At 41.6% G+C, this 20,506-nt stretch overlaps 1 protein-coding gene across 2 annotated transcripts in view; it reads right to left on the reverse strand.

The window, feature by feature from the left end:
* Positions 1-20,506, reverse strand: part of SRPX (sushi repeat containing protein X-linked) — a 79,106-nt gene that overhangs the window by 8,930 nt on the left and 49,670 nt on the right. For both annotated transcript variants that reach the window (XM_012736675.2, XM_012736674.2), the window contains 5 exons: positions 17,236-17,427; positions 15,584-15,760; positions 6,680-6,806; positions 3,059-3,180; positions 2,150-2,329 (listed from right to left, as the gene is read on the reverse strand). In XM_012736675.2, the coding sequence (XP_012592129.2) occupies positions 2,150-2,329; positions 3,059-3,180; positions 6,680-6,806; positions 15,584-15,760; positions 17,236-17,427 (798 nt within the window). The remainder of the gene's footprint in view (positions 1-2,149; positions 2,330-3,058; positions 3,181-6,679; positions 6,807-15,583; positions 15,761-17,235; positions 17,428-20,506) is intronic.

Raw genomic sequence — 20,506 nt, forward strand, 5'->3', positions numbered from 1 at the left:
CACAAAATTTGATGCAGATTCATTGCTCTACTAACTCAGTCATTTTGAATGCAACAGCCACACAGTACACATGCTCACTCAACAGCACCTAGCACCCCAATTACTAGTACAGTGACGGCATCACTATTCATGCATGTGCCTTCCAGTCCACTCTCCTTGGCTGCCAGGTGACATCGATGTTGTGCAAACTGTTCTTGTTATATAATATTAACAATGGCTGGATATGTTCCAGACAGACCTTGTATACCAACTGCTCCATAATTGGTTGATGGCTGCTTCTGGGGCACTAACTCTCCATCACTTCCAGCTAGCCCTGTGCATGGGCTGATAATGCTTTCATAGCCAGGAAAAAAAAAAAAAAAAAAAGCTCTCATAGAGACCCAGATAATTGCAATAAGTAGCCTCCTGAACATAGATGGGAATGTCCAAAGGCATATGAGTCAAGCACACAGTATCTGCTGGTGAAGGGGTGCAGGGAAGCAGAAGGGTGAAAGAATGGTCAATGGACAGGCTGGCTTTGGAATGGCTCAGAATCTCTGAAGCCTGCCTTCTTGAAGTGGGAAGGACAGAGCAATGCAGGGCACAGAGCAATGCAGCCATGGAGGACATGGAACAAGGCAGTTTTAGGCAAACAAATGGCAACCAATTCCAGCTATTCAAGGTCAACGAAAGACATTCAATATATAGGTAAGCAAACAGGCCTGGCCCTGGAGAAAAAATAATATGAGGAAAACTAGGAAATTCCATATATGGTTTATAATCTTGGTGTTCATATTTCAAGCTTTAGATTTGCATTTAAGTATTTGTTCATTCACACATTTATTCATTCAGCCAATATATATTGAGTGGCTGCTATGTGCCAAGCTCCATGATAGGCACTGGGATGTTGTACAGAGTGATACTGAGTCCCTGCCCCCTTCTTTGCTCAAGAGCCTTAAAGTCTAGGACAGCCTTGGTCAATAAAATACAATGGAAGCCACTAGGTAGGTTTAAATTTTCTAGTAGCCTTATTTTAATAAGTATAAATAAATAGGTGAAAATGTCTTTATTTTATTTTATTTAACCAAACATATCCAAAATATTCCATTTCAATATGTAATCAGCATGAAAAATTGAGATACTTTATATTATTTTTTTACTAAGATTTTAAAATTGGTGTATGTTTTATACTTACAGCACATCTCCATCCAAGACTAGCCTCATTTCAAGCACTCAATAGCAACAAATGGCTAGTGGCTACCATATTGGACCACACAGGCTTAGGAGCTTGTTAGATGCTACACCTCAGGCCTCAATGCCAGCATGGTAGGCATAGTCCTTAGATGGGGAGTCTGGGACAGGGATGTTCTTTCTACTATAATATATGAAATTGAAGAACCTTAGGCATTTAGCTGATGGCATATGTGTGTCTCTCTCACTTAACTCTGAAAGGCTGGGATTAAAGGAAAAGGATATAGATGAAAAGGTACCAGGAAATGAAGGAAAAAAGAGAAGTCTGTAAATAAGAGATATGTCCAGAATTTTCTGGCTAGTCCAAATTTCATACTATTATCACTACCCAGCCCAATTTTTGTTTATAAGGCATAAGAGCTGGCATGTATTGAAGCCTTGGCCTGTACCAGACACTGCCCTATTCCACTGTTCAAAGGATGACCTCATTTCATCCTTACAACAACTCAAGAAGTAGGTGAGATATTATTTTCCTAATTTTACACAGAAAGAAAGATTTCAAATGCCCAAGGTCTGTGTGACTTTCAAGCCAGTGCTGCAAAGCAGGCATTATATTGTCTATATATGGCAGTGTACTGGCTTTGTAAACAAAATCCTTACATTTGCAGAAAGGAGGAACAAGGGTCACTAGAGCAGACTTTGCTGATTCATACTGTCACCAGCAGCTGGCCCTGGGTTCCCACCTTGAGCTTCTTCCTTAGAGGACATGAAAGGGAAATCAGAAGATAGGCAGAGGCAAAGGAGGAGAGCAGGTGAGATCAGCTGTAGCAGGGATTTAGGGACTGTGTTCATCCACTCAGATGAAGAGGGATGCCAATGAACTTTACAAACTATATGAAACTTTCTCTCCTATACTGTAATCAAGAATCAAGAGGTCTTCAGCTTCTGCTGCTGGCTAGAGAGAAGGCTGCACACATACCTGCACAGGTGGGCTCCGTGCCAGACCAAGCTAGGTTGGATTGACATACTCGGGCAGGACTACCCTGGAGCTCGTAGCCACCAATGCAGGAGAATTCACAGGTGGCTCCGTAATTATCGCCGTCACTGGAGCACTTCATGTAACCATTCTCCGGGACATTAAGTTTGCCGCAGCGTCTGACTGTAGGGACACAAGCCCAGATGGGTCTTAGTGCTGAGCCCCCTTCCACAGAGTAACCAGGGAGGTGAGGGCTCAGAAGCACCAGCTTTGCAACCAGGCTTCTACATTGGCCTGTGAAATGAGTGAGGGGCATGGGTGACTATTTGGTCAAGGGTAAGCCTTGGAATGGTCACCATTCATAGCAATGAGACCACTGAAATCAACCAGTTTGGGCCCTTGTGTTATAGATAAAAAGGTTGAACCCAGAAGAGTAAAGAGTAAAGATGGTTAGTAATTAGCTGCCCAAACCATGAGGCATAAAATAATCCTTTAAAACCAGTTTTTTCAGGTAGACCAAAGGTTCTGGAACACCAAGAGTATAGTCTCCTGGTGAACCAAACTAGGGGCCTCCTAACCACCCTCTTTTAAGGACTTGGGAGCTTTAGCTGGTCACCTAAGCTCAGGGATGGAAAAATTATGGAATAATATTCTGCTGTGATGGCCATCTGGGGGCTAGTATGTGAGATGAGTCCTGTGGAACTTCTTAAATAATCTTCCAGCACTGACCCCATCCAGATTTGTACTGTGAAATTCAGGCATTAGCATGGGACATTTCTCCCAGCTTCATCAGAGACTAATCCAAACTTGGAAAGTCTCCCTACCACAGTGGGCACTCGAGAGCTCTGGATTGAGGGCCTGCTTCCCCTTGCTCTTTTAAAGAAAGAAGAAAACCATAAGCAGTACTCTTACCTCTTACTTTAACTCGAAATTTGCAAGTCCCCTTGTTCTCAGCTCTATCATAGACTGTATACTGGATCTTGTGGTCTCCTTCTGGAAAATTCGAACCTGGGGGAAGGCCTTTCAGAATAACACTTAGAGAGAGAGAGGGGAAAAAAAAATACAGAAACACAAAGGATGATCATTATGGACTTAACAAGCAGTTGTTGAGCCCCTACTTTGCACTGGATTTGGGGACACTGAGGGGCAGCCATTAGGCCAGTTTGACTAAAACAAAGATTTCTTGGAGAATAGAATCTCCTGAGTTTTACTCTGTTTTAGAAGAGCAGTTTGGACCAGAAAATGGAAAACCTTAAGTACTGGAGAGTTTAGACATTTTTTCTTGCTGGACGGTAGACAGGGGTGGAGAGGAGGCTGGAAAGCCAGGGCCCAAGTCTTCCTCTAATCCCAACCTTGTTCCAGGGACTGAATTGCCTCACTGTTGGAAGGACAAGGAAATTTTCTGTAAGGAAAATCAATCTATAGTATAATCCAAGCAGACATTGGCAATTTGGGCCTGAAGGGGGTGCTAGAACTTTCTCTGCTTTTTCTATCTGGGCCAGTGGAGACCTTCCCTGAGCAAAAAGCAAGTTCTCTGTGATTCCTTGGTTATCCTAATAATATAATAATCACAATAATTGTTCATTGCACTTACATAAACCTTGCATATGTCAGACATGGTTCTGGGCCTTTTACATATATTAGTTTTTTTTTTTTTAATCCTCACAACAACCCTGTTAGGTGGGTAGTATTATCTCCATTTCACAGATGAGGAAACTGAGGCACCAAAAGGTCAAAGAACTTGCCCAAGATCACACAGTTTGGGTGGGTCTAGCATCTTTTTCCTTGGCTGTCTGATAAGAACAACAATAGCATGATCAAATGCCAGGGTTGGTTGGTTTGTTTTTCAATATACAGATAATTCCCCTTCTATCTACAGTTCTTAAAAATGATAAGAATATTTGTTAATAATGGACATTTGGAATTATGTCATCACTGAGGAAAGGCTTACATGTAGGTAAGCAAGATGGCTGCTTACAAGGTATAAAGTCAGGGGTCTTGGGAAAGAGCCAGAAAATAGAAATTCAACCATTTAGAGACATGTCACTTTTGGCTTTAGATGCTTTAAGGCAGCAGTTCCCAACCTTTTTCATACCAGGGACTGGTTTCATGGAAGACAATTTTTCCACAGACTGGGGTGGTGGGATGGTTTTGGAATGATTCATTTTATTGTGCAGTGAAACCTCTCTGCTAATGATAATCTGTATTTGCAGCTGCTCCTCAGCACCAGCATCCCTGCCTCAGCTCCACCTCAGATCATCAGGCATTGGATTCTCATAAGAATACCACAACCTAGATCCCTTGCATGTGCAGTTTACAGTAGGGTTTGAGCTCCTATGAGAATCTAACGCCCCTGCTGACCTAACAGGAGGTGGAGCTTATGCGGTGATGCGAGTGCTGAGGAGCGGCCGCAAATACAGATGCAGCTTCACTCACCTGCCGCTCACCTCCTGCTATGTGGCCCAGTTCCTAACAGGCCACGGACCAATACTGGTCCATGGCCTGGGAGTTGGGGGCGATAGCTTTAAGGTCCTTAGGAAGCACATTTTAAACTTAGATAAACCTGAGAGGAGTGATACTTCAAATATAAGTGGCTGCAACCTCTCTGAGACTCCATTTCATCTCTGAGGTGCAAATAACAATCAGAAGAAGTAAATAAGGGAACTTATAGGAGCTTGTCTCAGAGCTTGACACTAGCACTGCCCCCCCCAGAAGGGGGCTATATAACAGAGGCTTGGCTAAGACATGGGGTAAAGGGTCACAGAAGAAACGTCAGGGAAGCAAGAATCCCAAGAGAGAGCTGAAAAGGGCCCAAGACAGCTTTATCTGAACACTTCATGCTGCTGGAGTGCATTCTCCACAGCATTCTGCTCAAAGCCTTTGTGGGCTCTGGGCTGTAGAACTCTGGAAGCATATAGCTGCTATGAATGGAGGGGCAGGGGCTAATGAGATGCTCTTTAAATGTCACATTTCTAACCATATTACACAAGTTACCCACAAAATGCCAAGGTGAATATTCCCACAAAGCTTTTAGACAAATAGAATCATCTATTTGATAATTTTGTGTTTATTATACAAGAGTTCAACAGCAATCAGAGTTGCAAAAATCTAAAAACCTACTATGTGCTAGGGGCTGGGCCAGGCATTGTGCTAAATGTCAATGTGTCAAAGAAAAATAAAACCCAATCCCCAATTATGGCAACTGTTGAAATTTACTTTTTAATCTTAATTACCTAAAGTTTCTCCTAGGGGTTTGTGACATGTGTATGTGACAGCAAGGAATTTTTTTAATGGTCAAACTTTATCTTTGAAAAGTTACAAGGGGGCACACAACTAGTAATATTATTTAATCTAGATGATGCACTGTAGGAAGACTATGAGGATATAGAAACAAAATGTCCTGCTAGGAGTAAGAGACTCAACCTTTTCTTACTAGAAGATGTTCTATTGTTGTTAATAATTTGACTCAGGTGGGGCAAGGGCAATATACATAACCTAAATAATCATACCCCCATAACATACTGAAATTACAAAAAAGAAAAATAATTCATAAAAATGTTTTGTCTTGCACAGCCTGGGTTCATAGAATTCTAGAAAGTCTTTCCCTGCTGTATGGCTCACCAGAGGATAAGTCAGAATATCCTTTTGTCCATAGATAGAAACTCAGTGGGGAGGTCTAATGAGCCCATGAACGTTAAGGCACAGATGCGAACATGCTGACATGAAATAGTGGCCTCCAGGGAACATGCAGGCCAACCAAACAGCTGCAAGTGTACAGGCCCAAATGCTAGATTAGAACAACATGTAACTGAACCACAGCAAAGGGAACCACCCATTTTTAAAAGCATCTCAGATGTACATCAAACTATGAATGTAATTGGTCCTAGAGAATGGGGTTAAGGTGGGGAAGAAGGCAGAAGACACATTCTCATTCTCTCTCTCTCTCTCTCCTTTGTACAACCTTCTTTAAGTGTTTGATGTGGTCAAAAGTTTTAAAAATCAAAATTTTTGAAAGAAACAGGTGCAGCTAAAAAACAGGGGTGAAAAGTTCTGTACTAAACCATAGCCAGAGCGCAAGGCGGGCAGCCCCTGGCTCTGCTTGGGAGACACAGAAGGCTTCCCAGTGGAGGTGAGGGCTTAATAAGGCCTGGGGCATGAGTAGAAGACCCTGGGCAGGCAATGGGGCTGACTCTATCCCTGAATTAACCAGCTGAGTTCCTCTTTCCCCTTCTGTACCTTCTCTCCCCTTCTTCTCAACCATCCCTTCTTATTTCCCTTCTTTCCTTCAATAAAGATTTACTGAGTGCTAACGATGTGCCAGGCACAGTTCTAAGCATTAGGGATATGGAAGTGAACATACTATAGTGGAGACAGGCAATAAACAAATGCACAGGTGAAATACCTAGTATGTTAGACGGTGACCAGGCGACCATATCTGAAAGCATAAATAGACCAGCAAAGACACACTCCACACTCTGGGTAGTAAATGCCTCCCTTAAAGCAACATCATTTCTGCTGCCAAGTTTCACTTACTCAGTAAGAATGCCATCTGCAGTGTCTCTTCCTTCCGGGGTCTCCCAGGACACCCGGACTGTCAGCTTATTGGGTTCCGCAATGCGTTCCTTCACACTTGGGCACTTGATTCTAGGAGGTTCCATATCTGAAAATACCACCAAAACATTATCCCCATCATCAAGAAAAATCTTGTCACACTGGGTTTCAACACCCAAAGTTTGACATACCTCTTAGGCACTCCCCATTTTTGAAGAGTTTGTTCACCCTCTGTATTTCTCTTCCCTCTCTTTATCTTGCTTTTTCTCTCTTGCTGAGTTTTGATTATTTGAAGACTCATGTACACATGGCTAAACCTACAATCATCCGGCCTTGCTAGGTATCCTGTGGGGTAATTTATTATAATAGCTACAGCTCCTTCCTCCCCAGGCTTCCAAACTCTGCTTACTGACTTGGCAACATGGCATTTACCCAGCTGAAACTAGAAGTCATTCAGCTTCAATGAGTCCCCCCTGCTTTAAAGACAGTATAATAGAATATTAGAGAAAGGTACCCTAATTATCATCTACTCTGATTCAATTCAAGGCAGCAAATGTTTCATAAGTGCCAACCTTAGCCAAGGCTTCATTCCAACTGCTGGGGTTGGGGGTGCACAAAGGCAAGAGAATTATGTGATCTCAACTTTTCAAAGAATTTATAGTCTATTGGGGACATTATGTCACCACACATGGAAATATAACATTGAGGGTAGAAAGTGGTAATGCCCCAGGCAAGGTAAAAGTGAATGCTATGGAGGGGTAAAGGAGCCACCCAACTCTCTAATTTTATAGATATGCAAGCTGAGGCTCAGAGAACTTAAGTGATTTATTTAAGACCACACATGATACAGTGGCAATGTGAATTATAACCCATCAGAGGACTTACCACTGGAACATGCTCTCTCTCTTCCTGCTGTCTATTCCCAACATATTGCTCAATATCTTAAAATAGGTAATGGTCTGTCCGGGTCCACTTTCCCTTCCAACTGCCACTGGACCACACTACAGTTCTGTGTTTCTGGAGCAGCAGTTTTACCTTGGCTCTGGCTCTCCAAAAGCTTCCCAAATTTCCTCAAGTAGTTTCTCCACCTGGTAATAGGAGTTCTGCCTCCTCATTATCAAGGATGAGTAGATAATGAGGACTAGAAATAAATGAGATGTTGATTCTACATTGTGTTGTATTTCATCTTATTATAGCTGAAGTGAAATCACAAGAGGAAATCCAAACTTTTGCAAATCCTACCTTATGATTCAGAGCAGGTAGTGAATATATTTAAAGAGGGCACAGCAAATTAACTACATGCAGCTTTGCATTGCTGTACATATCAACTGATAAGTATTTAAATGCTATTACAGCATTAATGAAAATTAATGTCCTTTTGATTCTGAATCACAAATGTCCTTGAGAGACTAAATGCACCAAGGAAAATTCTTCATATATTTTCTCCTGTGTCTTGTCTAATAATTTCTCACTTTATTTAGGGTAAGAAATTATGAATAACTTGTTAAACAATTTTGCCTCCAGTTATCCAAATTCATTTTCATTCTATGTCATGCTTCAATGGACTGTGAACTTACAGCCTTAATACACTAATCCTAAATTGAATAACTACCATATTTTATTGAATCTAAGTAACTATTGATTGTGACATACATCCCTATTTCAAGAATATTAAAATGTGAAAAAATATGCTTCTCAGAATTGATAAAGTATGTAAATATCATGATGAAATGGAAGATACTTTGAATGCATTAAAGGTGTTTATTTTCATTTTTTAAGCTTTTTAAAACAATCCATTTTGTAAACTATGACAGATGATAGAAGTTATACTTTTATAATTCAGATGAACATTTTACAGCTTTTAGTGAACCAGAAAGACAATTACTCAATGCCTGCCCCCTGTTGGTCAAATATAGCTGGCAATTGCATTATAGAATGAATATTTTAAAAATTAAAGCAAAAGGAGAGGGGCTGAGGAAAGGATATAAATTTCAATGTAAAATTACATTGGGTCACCATATTTTCTTGGAGCAACATTGTTAGAGTGAAGAGAGACTCTTAGTCTCTGCATAAGGTAAACTAAACATTTGGATGATACACTGGGTTTTTTTCTAAATCGACTAGATGTACTGACAGTGTGACCAAACACACTCCAAAGTAGGTTATCTAGGTGAAAAGTCTCAAAGCTTCCCAAAGCTAGCTTATGCCTTGCTAACAATAATCAGTTGAAACTAGCCTAGCTTTTCAGAAGCAGTGCTCTTTTGAACAACAACCAAAAACAAAACAAAACAAAACAAAACAAAACAAAAACAAAAACAAAAAAACCAAGAAGAAATAAATCACTATAAATAATAACTAATACTTACTGGACCCTTCCTACCTGCCTAGCTCATGCTAAGTACTATCACTGCATTATGTCATTGAATTCGCACAACCACACAATAGACTAAGCAATGTTCTTAGTCACCCCCTCCCCACGTTTATAGACTGAGAAGCATTTCTTCTCTTTTGAAATTTCTTTGTGCTCTGGAATTTTAGGACATCATCACATATTTTAAAATTATTTTAATAAACCAAATGCTTCTGTGTGTCTGCCTGCTGCTGACTAGCATTTTCCTCCAACCTTTGCATTTCTTTTGTGATTGCCTGCACAGCTTCCTCACCAGTCCTTAAACAGCAGCAGCAGGACTCAATTCTGATGCACCCTCAAGCAGCAGTATACTCTCTCTCAGCTGATGAGACCAGCTGGCCTGCCCTTCAGCCGATGCTCCAAAGACCTAAGCCTGTTATTACCCAGTCACGGCCACCATATCTTTTTATAAGTTATAGTACATTTCCATGAATGAAGGGAATAAAGTTACTATAGAAACATAATTACTATTCTGTGTTGAGTCAGGATACTTGCAGAGCCAGTTATTGTGTGGAAACCCTGAAGCCCTCAGTGAAAATCCTGGCCTCTGCTCTCTGCCCCATTCATTGGAGACACATCTGACAAACTGTCTCCCTTCTCTGTGCTCCAGTTTCCTCTCTGCATACAAAATATGAAAAATACATTGCATTGTATCAGCTACTATTTATTTAAGAAGCAGAACTATTTTTCTGGGAATCCTTGACACATCTAACCAGGTAGGTGGTAGAAATAAGGAAGAGGTTCAAAAGGACAATGTCTTGGCTGACAAGACAATGTCTTGGCTAACAATAAAACGCAAGGGAAGTGACCTTATGCTAATTCAAGACCTACTCCCTTAAAGAGTCAGGCACATTCTGCTTTCACTATCTTGGAAGACAGCTGCCATCTAAAAAAGTTTGAGTAACTGGAGAGGTCACATAGTGAGGAAGATAATTATAAAGTGTGTGAGAGAGAGAGACTCAGCCAGATCCAGAGCCAGTACAGATTCCCCCTACTGAGGTACCAGACATATGAGTGAAGCCATATTGGATCCTCAAGCCCCAGTCAGTCATCTCATCCATTACTATGTACAGCAGAGGCAAGCTGTCCCCATGGAGTCCTGCCCAAATTTCCAACCAAAAGCAATAACATTGTTGTTTGAAATCACTAAGTTTTGGGTGGTCTGTTGTGCAGCAATAGCAATAAATCACTGATACAAACATAAAATAGTTTGAGGTTGGTGCTGAAGGAAGGAAATGTCTGTTTCATGGGGGCATAGGAAGTGAGTGACTGCCAAAGGTAGAGCAAACCTGGCCGTTGAAAACTTATCCAATTGTTTATTTCCCCCAGCCAGAGAATAATCCCCATGGATGGCTCTAGAAAGGAGCTATCTTTGACATGTTTCTTTGACAGCATATAAAATTTCAGAGAATTTTCCAAAAAGGACAGAAGAGGCAAGTAGAGAAGCAATGAAATCCACAATTAAAAGTCACCATCTTAGCCAGGCACTGTGGCACAAGCCTGTAGTCTCAGCCAGTTGGGAGGCTGAGGTGGGGGGATCGCTTGAACCAGGAGTTTGAGACCAGCCTGGGCAACATACTGAGACCTTGTCTCCAAAAGTCACCACTGTCTTCACCAAAAAGAAGCTCAACTAAAAATTCATTGGTGATACATTTATATTAGAGAGGACCACTAAAAATTTACCTGTTTAGTATGTACTAATAAATCATGGAAGGTAAAAAGTAGATCAGTATCTCATTCAATCAAGTTATTTTAAAGCTCAAACTAGCTTCCTGAAAGTTTGCAAAAAAATGTGTATTTGTCAACCCAGGAAAAAGTTTGCACAATTTAAGATACTCTGAAACAATGAACTAATACATTTGTTCTTAGCCCCACTAATGTTTGTATCATCAACTGAATAATGCAACACAGCCCAGCAAACATTCTTATGGGCCATTGGGTAAACTAGCTGTTGGACAGTTGGGAAGCAAGAAAAGTATGCCATCAATTTGCATATCTTAAGTCTCAGAAATTTTTTTATTCTAGAATTTAATCTCTGTTAATAAATCTCCATTTATTCTACTCTGTAGAAAATATAAAATAAGAAGAGAGCAATTCCAAAAACCAAGTTGGTTTGTACATTGTCCTTTGTTAAAGCAATTAAATGGGTACTCTCTGCATGTCAAGAGATATTTGCTGGGTTTTTATTGTCCACTGTTTTAAAATTATCTTTAATATTTTTCTTCCTGTTTTGGCCTAGGAAAAAGTGTTGGTCTAAAGGGGAGATCATGTGTTTACTCAAAATCTGGTCTCTAAATGAGGACTTGTTGTAATTCCAACTTCCCATTGTTCTATCTAAATGCCAATGTAACAAAAAATAACTAAAAATGGAAATAAAGAAAAAATATTCCCCCAAAACAATAGTGGTTACATTCTAAGTTGGTATATATATATATATATATATATATATATATATATATATATATATATATCAATGGAAGTTGTGGCTCTTTAAATACTTTACCCTCCTGCAATTTGTAGTATGTTTTTTTTCTCCTACATTGACTTATTTTTATCTATATCTGTTTCTGAAATAACCATGAATTTGAGTCCACTGCCAGAGTATGGTCTACATAAGAGAATTAATTTTAACTCATGGTACTTTCAAATTAGCCAGACCACAGAACTAACCACCTCAGAGTAAAAAGTAAGCCAAGTCTTCTCTCTTCCCTTCTTGTCTGGAACAGAACTGGGGCAACTTTGTCAGCACTCATCACAGCTCTGGCCAAGATGCACTGTTCAAGGTTGTGTGGAAATCTGGGAACTACTCAGCCATCATGTGTCAGCTCCTAAAATAGGCTGAGGCCCTAAAACAGCAAAAGGACCCCCAGCCCTGCCAACACAAAAACAAATTTATTAAACTTATTTAATATATTTAAAGCCAAAAGAGTAAATGATATTCCAGGAGTAAAATTCTCTATGGACAAACTCCAGCTTGTCTGTCACCAAAATCAAAGAAAGAATTGCCTACTTGCTTTGTGTACTTCTGGAAGCTCTAAACTCTCATGCTCACTGTACCTCTTTTTGTCACTTCCACCTAATTGTATGTACATTATCCCTTTACTCAAACATGCCTGAACCTTGTCCTGCAAAATTGTAAGATAAATCCCCTGAAATTGGGGTTCATTCTCTCTCTCTCTCTCTCTCTCTGGGAAGGTTCCAGGCCCATCTGGTCCAGCTTAGGACATGCTTGTTGCTTTTTGAGAACAATCAGCATTTTCTTTCCATTGTTTTACACAATCTAGAAATCTGAACAGTATGATCCCTAGAGGACTCTGCAGAAAGATTTTTGAGCTTTTCTTCTCCTCCCACCATCATCCTTGTCCCTTCCAATGTGAAGGAGTAGAGATCAATTTTTTGTTTGTTTGTTCGTTTCGAAGAGCTAGCTTGCACATACCAAATCACAGGGGAGATACTAAAAACAACATCTGTGAGGTGCCCTTCTAACCTGAATATCTGGCTTTAGGCCATGTCATTCAAGAGGATCATGTCTAGAGTTCACACTCTCAGCAGCATTCTGCATGTACCAGTTGACCAGGACTGCTCTGCAGTCTTCTTTTTAATGAGCACAAGATTCAGGAGGAGAAGTCAAAAACCTCAGAAACAGGTACCAAATATTCTATTGGTAGTTAGTTTTCTATAATCTCCCCTTTACAGCCAGGACTGAAGTCTTAGAATTGCATTTCCACAGATTCCTTTGCCAGCTGGGTGGCCAGATAGGTTTGCCAATGGGAGGTACTTTTATGAAATTACAAGGCAGGAAGGAGGTAGAAGCCATTGTGCTTCTGGTAGCAGCTTCAGTGAGAGTTTTCTCACCTCCTGACTTCCTACTCACAGTGTCAATTACAGAAATTTCAGCATCAGTGTGAGCTTGTGGACTTTTGGGTAACACTACCAGACCACTTTTGCTCCTCCAGCCTTGGTTTGTAGTGGCTTCCTATTGTAACTAATCTGTGGGAACAGCATTTTTCCTCTTTTCCTCCTCTAGCTTGTCCTATACGTTTGTGACCAATTCCCTATATTAAATCCCTCTCTGTCTGAAATATCTAGAGTGGTTTCTGTTTTCCTGATCACTGACCAATACAAATGCTTACCAAAATACTAGAAGAAGAGAATCCCAGAATAAATCTATCCAGTTAGCTGCGTATTTACTTGGACCTATTGTTCTTGTTAAACAGATACAAGGTGTGGTCTAGGCCATGACTCTGATATAGAAGAATTTTGATCACATCTTCAGCCTGGTCCCTTTGCTGTAATTCATTTACCACATAACTTTAGAGTGAGAATGGCTGATGCTGCCAGGGAAGACAGTATACAAAGGTGCCATCATGAAGATACCCCTGGCATGGAGCCCAGGTTAGTTGTCTCATGTTGGCCCCCAGCAGATTACATCAGATTTCAGTCTTACTCCTGAAGTAATTGTCCCAGATACTGAGTGTTCAGAAAGGAGTCCTTTAGGTAAGGCACATTAGCAAACTGAGCTAAATGGTTATCTCGAGATGGGTAGATCAAAGCAGGGCAGGAACCAGGCTCCTATGGCCACTCACTCTAGAACCTTAGTATCAGAGATATCCCTGGATTCAGGACTTTAGACCTGAGAACCTGGAGTTGTAGTCCCGGGCTTGTCTCTATGCAATCTGGAGCAAGTCAAGTGATCTCTCAGGCCTCATCTGTAAAATGGGGGAATTGGATAAGAATATTCTCTAAAGGCAGGTCCTCGCAGCTCTAATAGTTTATCAGTAAATGATGCCCTGGGACAGTAGTTTTCAACCACTCATGGTACATGGAGCTTCAAAAAACACCAGTGCCCAGGAGATTCAAATTTCAGTGGCAGCCAATGTTGAAAACCACCACCCTAGAGCAGTAATGCCATAACATGTAAAGGGTATACCAATCCCCTGGAGATCTTATCAAAATGTGGACTTTGATTTGCCTGATCTGGAGTGGGTCTCAGGATTCTACATTTCTAACAAGCTCCTTCCTGATGCTCCTGCTGCTGGTGGTTCCAGGGCAATATTTTGAGTATAAAGATACTTGCCAAATTTGGCTTTCTAAAGGCATGTTCTCAAACTTTAGCATGCATCAGCATACCCTGGAGGGTTTCTAAAAATACAGATTGCTAAACCCTACCCCAGAATTTCTAATCCTGCATGTCTGGGGGGTAGGGGGTGGGCTGGGAATTTCCATTTCTAACAAGTTCTCAGGTGATGTTGATCTCAGACAATGGTTCTGGAGCTTAAGTCTACATGAAAACCACCTGGAAAGCTTTTATAGCACCCCGGCCCTCACACTAACTGATTCAGAATCTCTAGGCAGGGCCCAGGCATGGGTAGGCTCTAAAAGTTACCCAGTTGATTCTAATCAGCAGATCCACTGCCCCAGATCAGTGAGGAGAGGATGATTTTTCTCCTCTCCCCCATCCTGAGTCATTTGATAATATCTAGGGACATTTTTGGTTGTCACAATTTGGAGTGGGGGGCAGTGTTACTGGTGTCTAGTGGGTAAAAGCCGAGGATGCTGTACAGTGCAAAGGACAGAACCCCACAACAATTATCTGGCCCCCATGGTGCCCAGGTTCAAAAACCTTGCCCTAGAGCATGGTCTAGCAGAATTCCAGGTCCCACCCCAGACCTGCTAAATTAGAATCTGCATTTTTACCAAGGTCCCCAGAGGATTCCTATGAACAGTAAAGTTAGAGAAGCAGGCCTTAGGTCAGTGGCTCTCTATTTGAGCACTTTAGAGTCCCTGGAGGGCTCATTAAAGCATAAATGCCAGGGCCCCACCCCCAGAGTTGCTTACTCAGCACATGTGGAGGAGGGATGAGAATTTGCATTTCTAAGGAATTCCCAGGGGCTGCTGCTGCTCCTGCTCTTCCCAAGACCACACCATGAGAACCACTTCCTACTCAACAAACCCAAAGTAAGGTGCAATATCCAAATCCCTTCCAGCTAAGCAAACTGAGTGCTTGCTGGTCACTACAAAGGACTTATTGGTGACAAAGGACTTATTTGTCTACTTATTTGTTGGTGTCTACTTATTTGTTTGTGACAAAGGACTTACTTCTGTCTTCCCACTGGAAAACACATAAATGCTCTCTGCAGGACTGTCCCTGCAAGTGTCAATAACTCTGCTCAATATTATAGGACAGACTTCTGAATTAAATCAACAGGAGTGTGCCACACCTCTGCCAGCCTGTAGCTGCCTCAATAGCAAACCAAAAAAGAGATAAAAGTCAGATGGGAGCCATCATCCAAGAAGTCTGCTCTAGGATAAAGACTGAGCTTAGGTCTAGGGTTGAGCCACAGAAGCAGTGATGAAGACAGCTACTAAAAGCAAAGGTGGTGCTTCACACACAGAATATTAATGCTCCCTTTAAAATCCACTAATCGTGCTCCTCTCAAAGCATGTGTCTCCTAAAGGTGGTGACATTTTCTTACCCACACAGGTGGCTGGTCTACCGCTCCAGGCTTTGTTATCCATACACGTGACTGTCCGCTCCCCTTTCAATGTGTATCCTGGAGAACAATAATACTCACACCGGGAGTTAAAGTAGGCGCCATCTACACACTTAAACCCTCCATTTGCTGGCATAGAAAGGGTAGGACATCGCTTTTCTGAAAAAGAAAAAATCAGATACTCAGTATTTCTTAGCTTATGTCCATAGAGTTTCAGAGCCCAGAACCTCTGAAAGCATAGGGTGAAAAGTTTATGGAAATACAACAAATGGAATTAGAGAAACAATAAGTGGCTGTATGTTACACAGAATAGACACCGAGTTTCATGTCAAATGAGGTTGGGTTGATATCCCAGCTAAGCCACTATCTTAGGTTGGGTTACCCAGAAGCAGATCCTTTGATACAGATTTGTGTACAAGTGGTTTAGTAAGAAACTGCTCCCAGGGGAGGTCAGTGAGGAGGTGGGAAAAGCACAACAGGGAAGGAAGGAAGCCAAGCAAGGTGAAATCTCAGGCAAAGTCACCCTCAGGCTGATGCCCCAGAGGAGCTCTGGAGTGACAGCTCAGTCTGTCCTGCCCCCAGGCAAGGACCATGGGCTTTCATAATCATTTACCAGTCACTCATTGGGCAGCTACAGGCTACCCATGGGAGATGCTTTCCAGAGAGAGAGAGAGAGAGCGAGCGCAAGAGCAAGAGTGAGAGCAGTTTTCTGAAGCAGCAAAGTTTCTTCTTCCTCCAAAGAAGGCTGAAGGTGCAAGTCTTTAAGGGCAAGGGATTCAGAAGCTGGAGGGCACAGATACATGAAACTAGTGAAAGTGCACCGCACCCCAGAGATCTGGGTGAAGCACTGACAAGTGTCCATTACAGTTACCCAGTGGCATAGTCTGCACAGTCTGGATCCCATGGCTGCAGCCCCGATGCCTCAGTTTCCCCAACATGGAAGTTAAAATAATGGCACCCATATTGATAGTGTTGTTGCAAAATGGAATGTATATGCAATGCTCAGCAAACAATAGGTGCTCAAGAAGTAGTGGCTGTTTTGAACAATGAAAGCATCTAAAATGTGCTTCAACAATGCTGTAGCACTTGCAGTTTTCTAAATGAGATAGGACTTGTCGTGAAGCTAAAAGTCAGCCCCTAAATGTCTAATCTTATCCTCTGAGGCACACTCCCTTTCATGAACAAGCATAACTTCGTCAGCAACTCTTTTCTGCCTCTCTGTTCCCTATTCCTAGGCGGAGAATACTTCTTTAATCTGCTACCATAAATCCCTGACTTGGTACCATTCTCTGGGTTTGCACCTCTGCCCTGCTGTCTCTGGTGCCATTGTGCCAGACCCTTCATGGCAGAACCTGTGTGTGTCTTATTTTATTCTAAATCTCCAATACCTCTTCAGGACCTAGCATTTACTGAACCCATTTGCTGAACAATTTTCTTCTCTCCCCTTTTCCCAAACAGCTGATCATGCCCTTTTCCCTGAAAGGAGCCATCTCATTTCTACCATATCTTAGAAACCCACTGGTCTCTGCTCACAAGTTTTCTCTTCTATAGTTGGTGAAAAGCCCCAATCTCAGAGCAAAAGAACTTTGGTCCTGATTGTCCCTGAGCACCCAACACAGCGCTGGGATACTTACGTTTACATATGACCTTATCAGACCACCGTTTGTTTGACTGGCAGATCAGCTGGGAAGAGCCATGCAGCTCATAGCCCTTTCGGCAGCGAATGTCACACCTGGTTCCCAGGGCTGTTTTGTAGTATCCTCCTTGAGGTGCCCTGCAATACACATCCCCGTACTTCACCTTGATGGGGGAGCACCATGGGGTATCTATAGGTAGCAGAAACAAAAGAGGAGAGAAACAGGAAGTGGTATCTTCAGAAAACGCATCTCCTCACTCTCACAGTCCCAGGCTGGCTGCATTTCAAATTCTGGACTTCCAAATAGGGCCCCATGTTTTCTTAGGTGTCTTTGGGTAGGGAGCTTATGAACATGAGACCAGATATCACACATTCTGAATATGAATCTGAGTTCCTCCATAACTAGCTGAATGATCTTGGACAAGTTACCTAACCTCTCTGAGTCAGTACCTAAACCTATGCCATAGGGCTGTTATAAGGACTAAATAACAAATGCATATCAAGCACCTAACACAGTGCCTAGCACACAGTATATGTTCAATAAATGCTTGTTTGTTTTAGTATTTCCCTTAACTAGATATATAAATCTTTTGAGGACAATTGATATCATTGTGAATCCTAACCCTAGCCATCGCCAACATAGTGGTGGGGTGGTCAATAATTGGTTAATTTGGATTTCTCCTGAGCTGTATGAATATTCTCTGTAAAACATTAATAGTACTACTGTTAATTAATTAGAATGAAGCTGCAATGTCCAGGTTTTGGCAATAGGATATAATTTCAGCTTAAAGTCACAGAACAATTGCTCCCCATAGGGAAGCAGCCTCCCCCTTTCAGATGTCCCCAATTATATCCCATTTATGTAACAGAGTGACACCTGACACCCTCCCCAGATGGCAAAGTTGGGTGTTTTGATTTTGGTCTGATACCTTGTTTCCCTGAAAATAAGACAGGGTCTTATATTTATTTTTCCTCAAGAAGACACCCTAGGGCTTATTTTCAGGGGATGTGTTATTTTCCCCTCAAGGCCTCAGCTTGCAGCACACACAGGATGGCCGGGACCTGACAGGGGGAGCCGACCTTGTTGGTGGGGCTGCCGCACCTTTCTGGTCACCTCTGGGATAGTAGCTGTCACAATGGGGCAGATGAGAAGGGCTGCTGGTCTTCTTTACTGCTCTGCGACGAAATACATGGGTTGTGCAGATACACTGCGTAGTCACGCCCAACACTAGGTCTTATTTTCGGGGTAGGGCTCATATTGCACAAATGCTTAGAAATCCTGCTACGGCTTATTTTATGTGCCAGTCTTATTTTTGGGGAAACACAGTAGTTAGTTGCTCAGAGCACAGCTGACACTAATAAATCAGAACCTCCCCCCTGAGCCTTTGGAAAGTGCTCTTTGAGACCCATAAAATATAAAGGCAACACAAGCCCCTCGGTGGGGAAGTTCCCACAGTGGCCACTGCATCAGTTTCCCAGAATCTATGGGGACCAATGACAAGTTCCCTCAAGCCTGCCCGGCTCTCAGTATTGTGAACAGAAGCCATTTCCCCTGCAGCTGCCTGGCTCATTACTCCACCCCAGCATCTGAGGCATCAGTGAGTGGGAAAAGTGCACCATCATGTGGCCAGGAAGGAGGACACACCCTGCTTTAGTTTCCCAGGATTTTTCTGAGGATATGCTGCTGACTGCTTTGCAGCCATGAGAACCAACGTTCCTGTCCAGGTCTTGCGCATAGACTGTTGTTTACTTTTGTGCTTTCCCATTCCCTTTGGCTAATACTTTCATCATCAACGTTTTGAAGACAGTTACACGTGTATTCTAAACTCAGAACTCAGGTAATATTCCCTGGACTTTCTAAATAAAAGTGGTGTCCTGAGGGTATAACCTGGAGCTGATTAAATTTAGCCACATGCATATGAATCTGCAGGAGCACACAACAGGCCTACAGACCTTCCTTGGACAAAAATTTCCTTCCTTTAAGGGTTTATATATATAGTCTGTATAGACTACATATATTTGTGATATATAGTAGTCCCCCCTTATCTGAAACAGTGGATAGTACTGTACCCTATATATACTATGCTTTTTCCTATACAAACATACCTATGATAAAGTTTAATGTATAAATTAGGCATGATAAGAGATTAATAATAAAACAGAAAATTATAACAATAAACTGTAATAAAAGTTATGTGAATGTTTCTGTCTTTCTCTGCCCTCTTCCCACATCTCTCTCAAAATAATTGTACTATTTTCAGACCATGGTTCACCGTGGGTAACTGAAACCACAGAAAGTGAAACCCCAGATAAGAGGGGACTATTGTATGTATATATGACCTGCATATACATATATCACAAATTCACATATTTCAATGCAACATGCAATTAAAAGATTTTGCCCCATATTCTGAGTCTTCAAATTCTCCTAGCTATGCTGGCCACACATCCAAAAGCTGTGCTGTTGTCAACATGTGCAAAAAAATCTTGTTTTCATTTATTTGCAAAAGGAATTTCTTTTGGATTACTTTACAGAACAAATCTTTGGATGATATTTTCACAGTTTAACAGCTCTGCAGTGACAGTAATTAAAATGTCACTGAGTGACTTGAATTTAAAGTGCATGCGAGCACCATGATTTAAAGTGAATTAACAAAACATTTAACACAGTGATTTCGAAAAAGGAAGCTTTTATGCTGCTTCAGTTAAGACAGGGTTTACTAAGGACAAATCTAAATCAGTTATTCAGGGAGGATTTTTTCATCCCCCTGGGCCAACATGGCAAGCATTCCAGTTAACTGGAGTTCCTGGGGTAGGCAGTGTCGTATAGCAGACTAATGAGAAGCCACTAGCAAGCTCCAAACAGGAGCCAAATCACCAGTTCAGACCCAAATGCAACATGTGCTAGCTGTGTGACTCTGGGCAAGTCATCTAACCTCTATAATTCTTGGTTCCTTCATCTGTAAACAGAGGGACAATACTTATATATCTCTCCATACATTACCCCTTTCCTCAACTAGTATGAATATATGATGGTATTCCAAGTAAAAGAATCCAAAGCAACACTGGCCACATATTTGGAACACCATAAATGTTGGTGAAATTTCACTCTCTTCTTTTATTTAAGTTTAATTCAAAAACACTTACTGAGTATATTCTCTGTGCTGGGCACTGTGCAAGGGCCTGAGGATCCAGAGCTAAACATTCGGTTAGGTTTGCCTCTAACTTTTAAAACTAAAAACACTCTAAAAAATTTTATTATATAAATG

Source organism: Microcebus murinus, chromosome X (assembly GCF_040939455.1).
Source record: "Microcebus murinus isolate Inina chromosome X, M.murinus_Inina_mat1.0, whole genome shotgun sequence".
In the NCBI taxonomy this organism is placed as follows: domain Eukaryota; kingdom Metazoa; phylum Chordata; class Mammalia; order Primates; family Cheirogaleidae; genus Microcebus; species Microcebus murinus.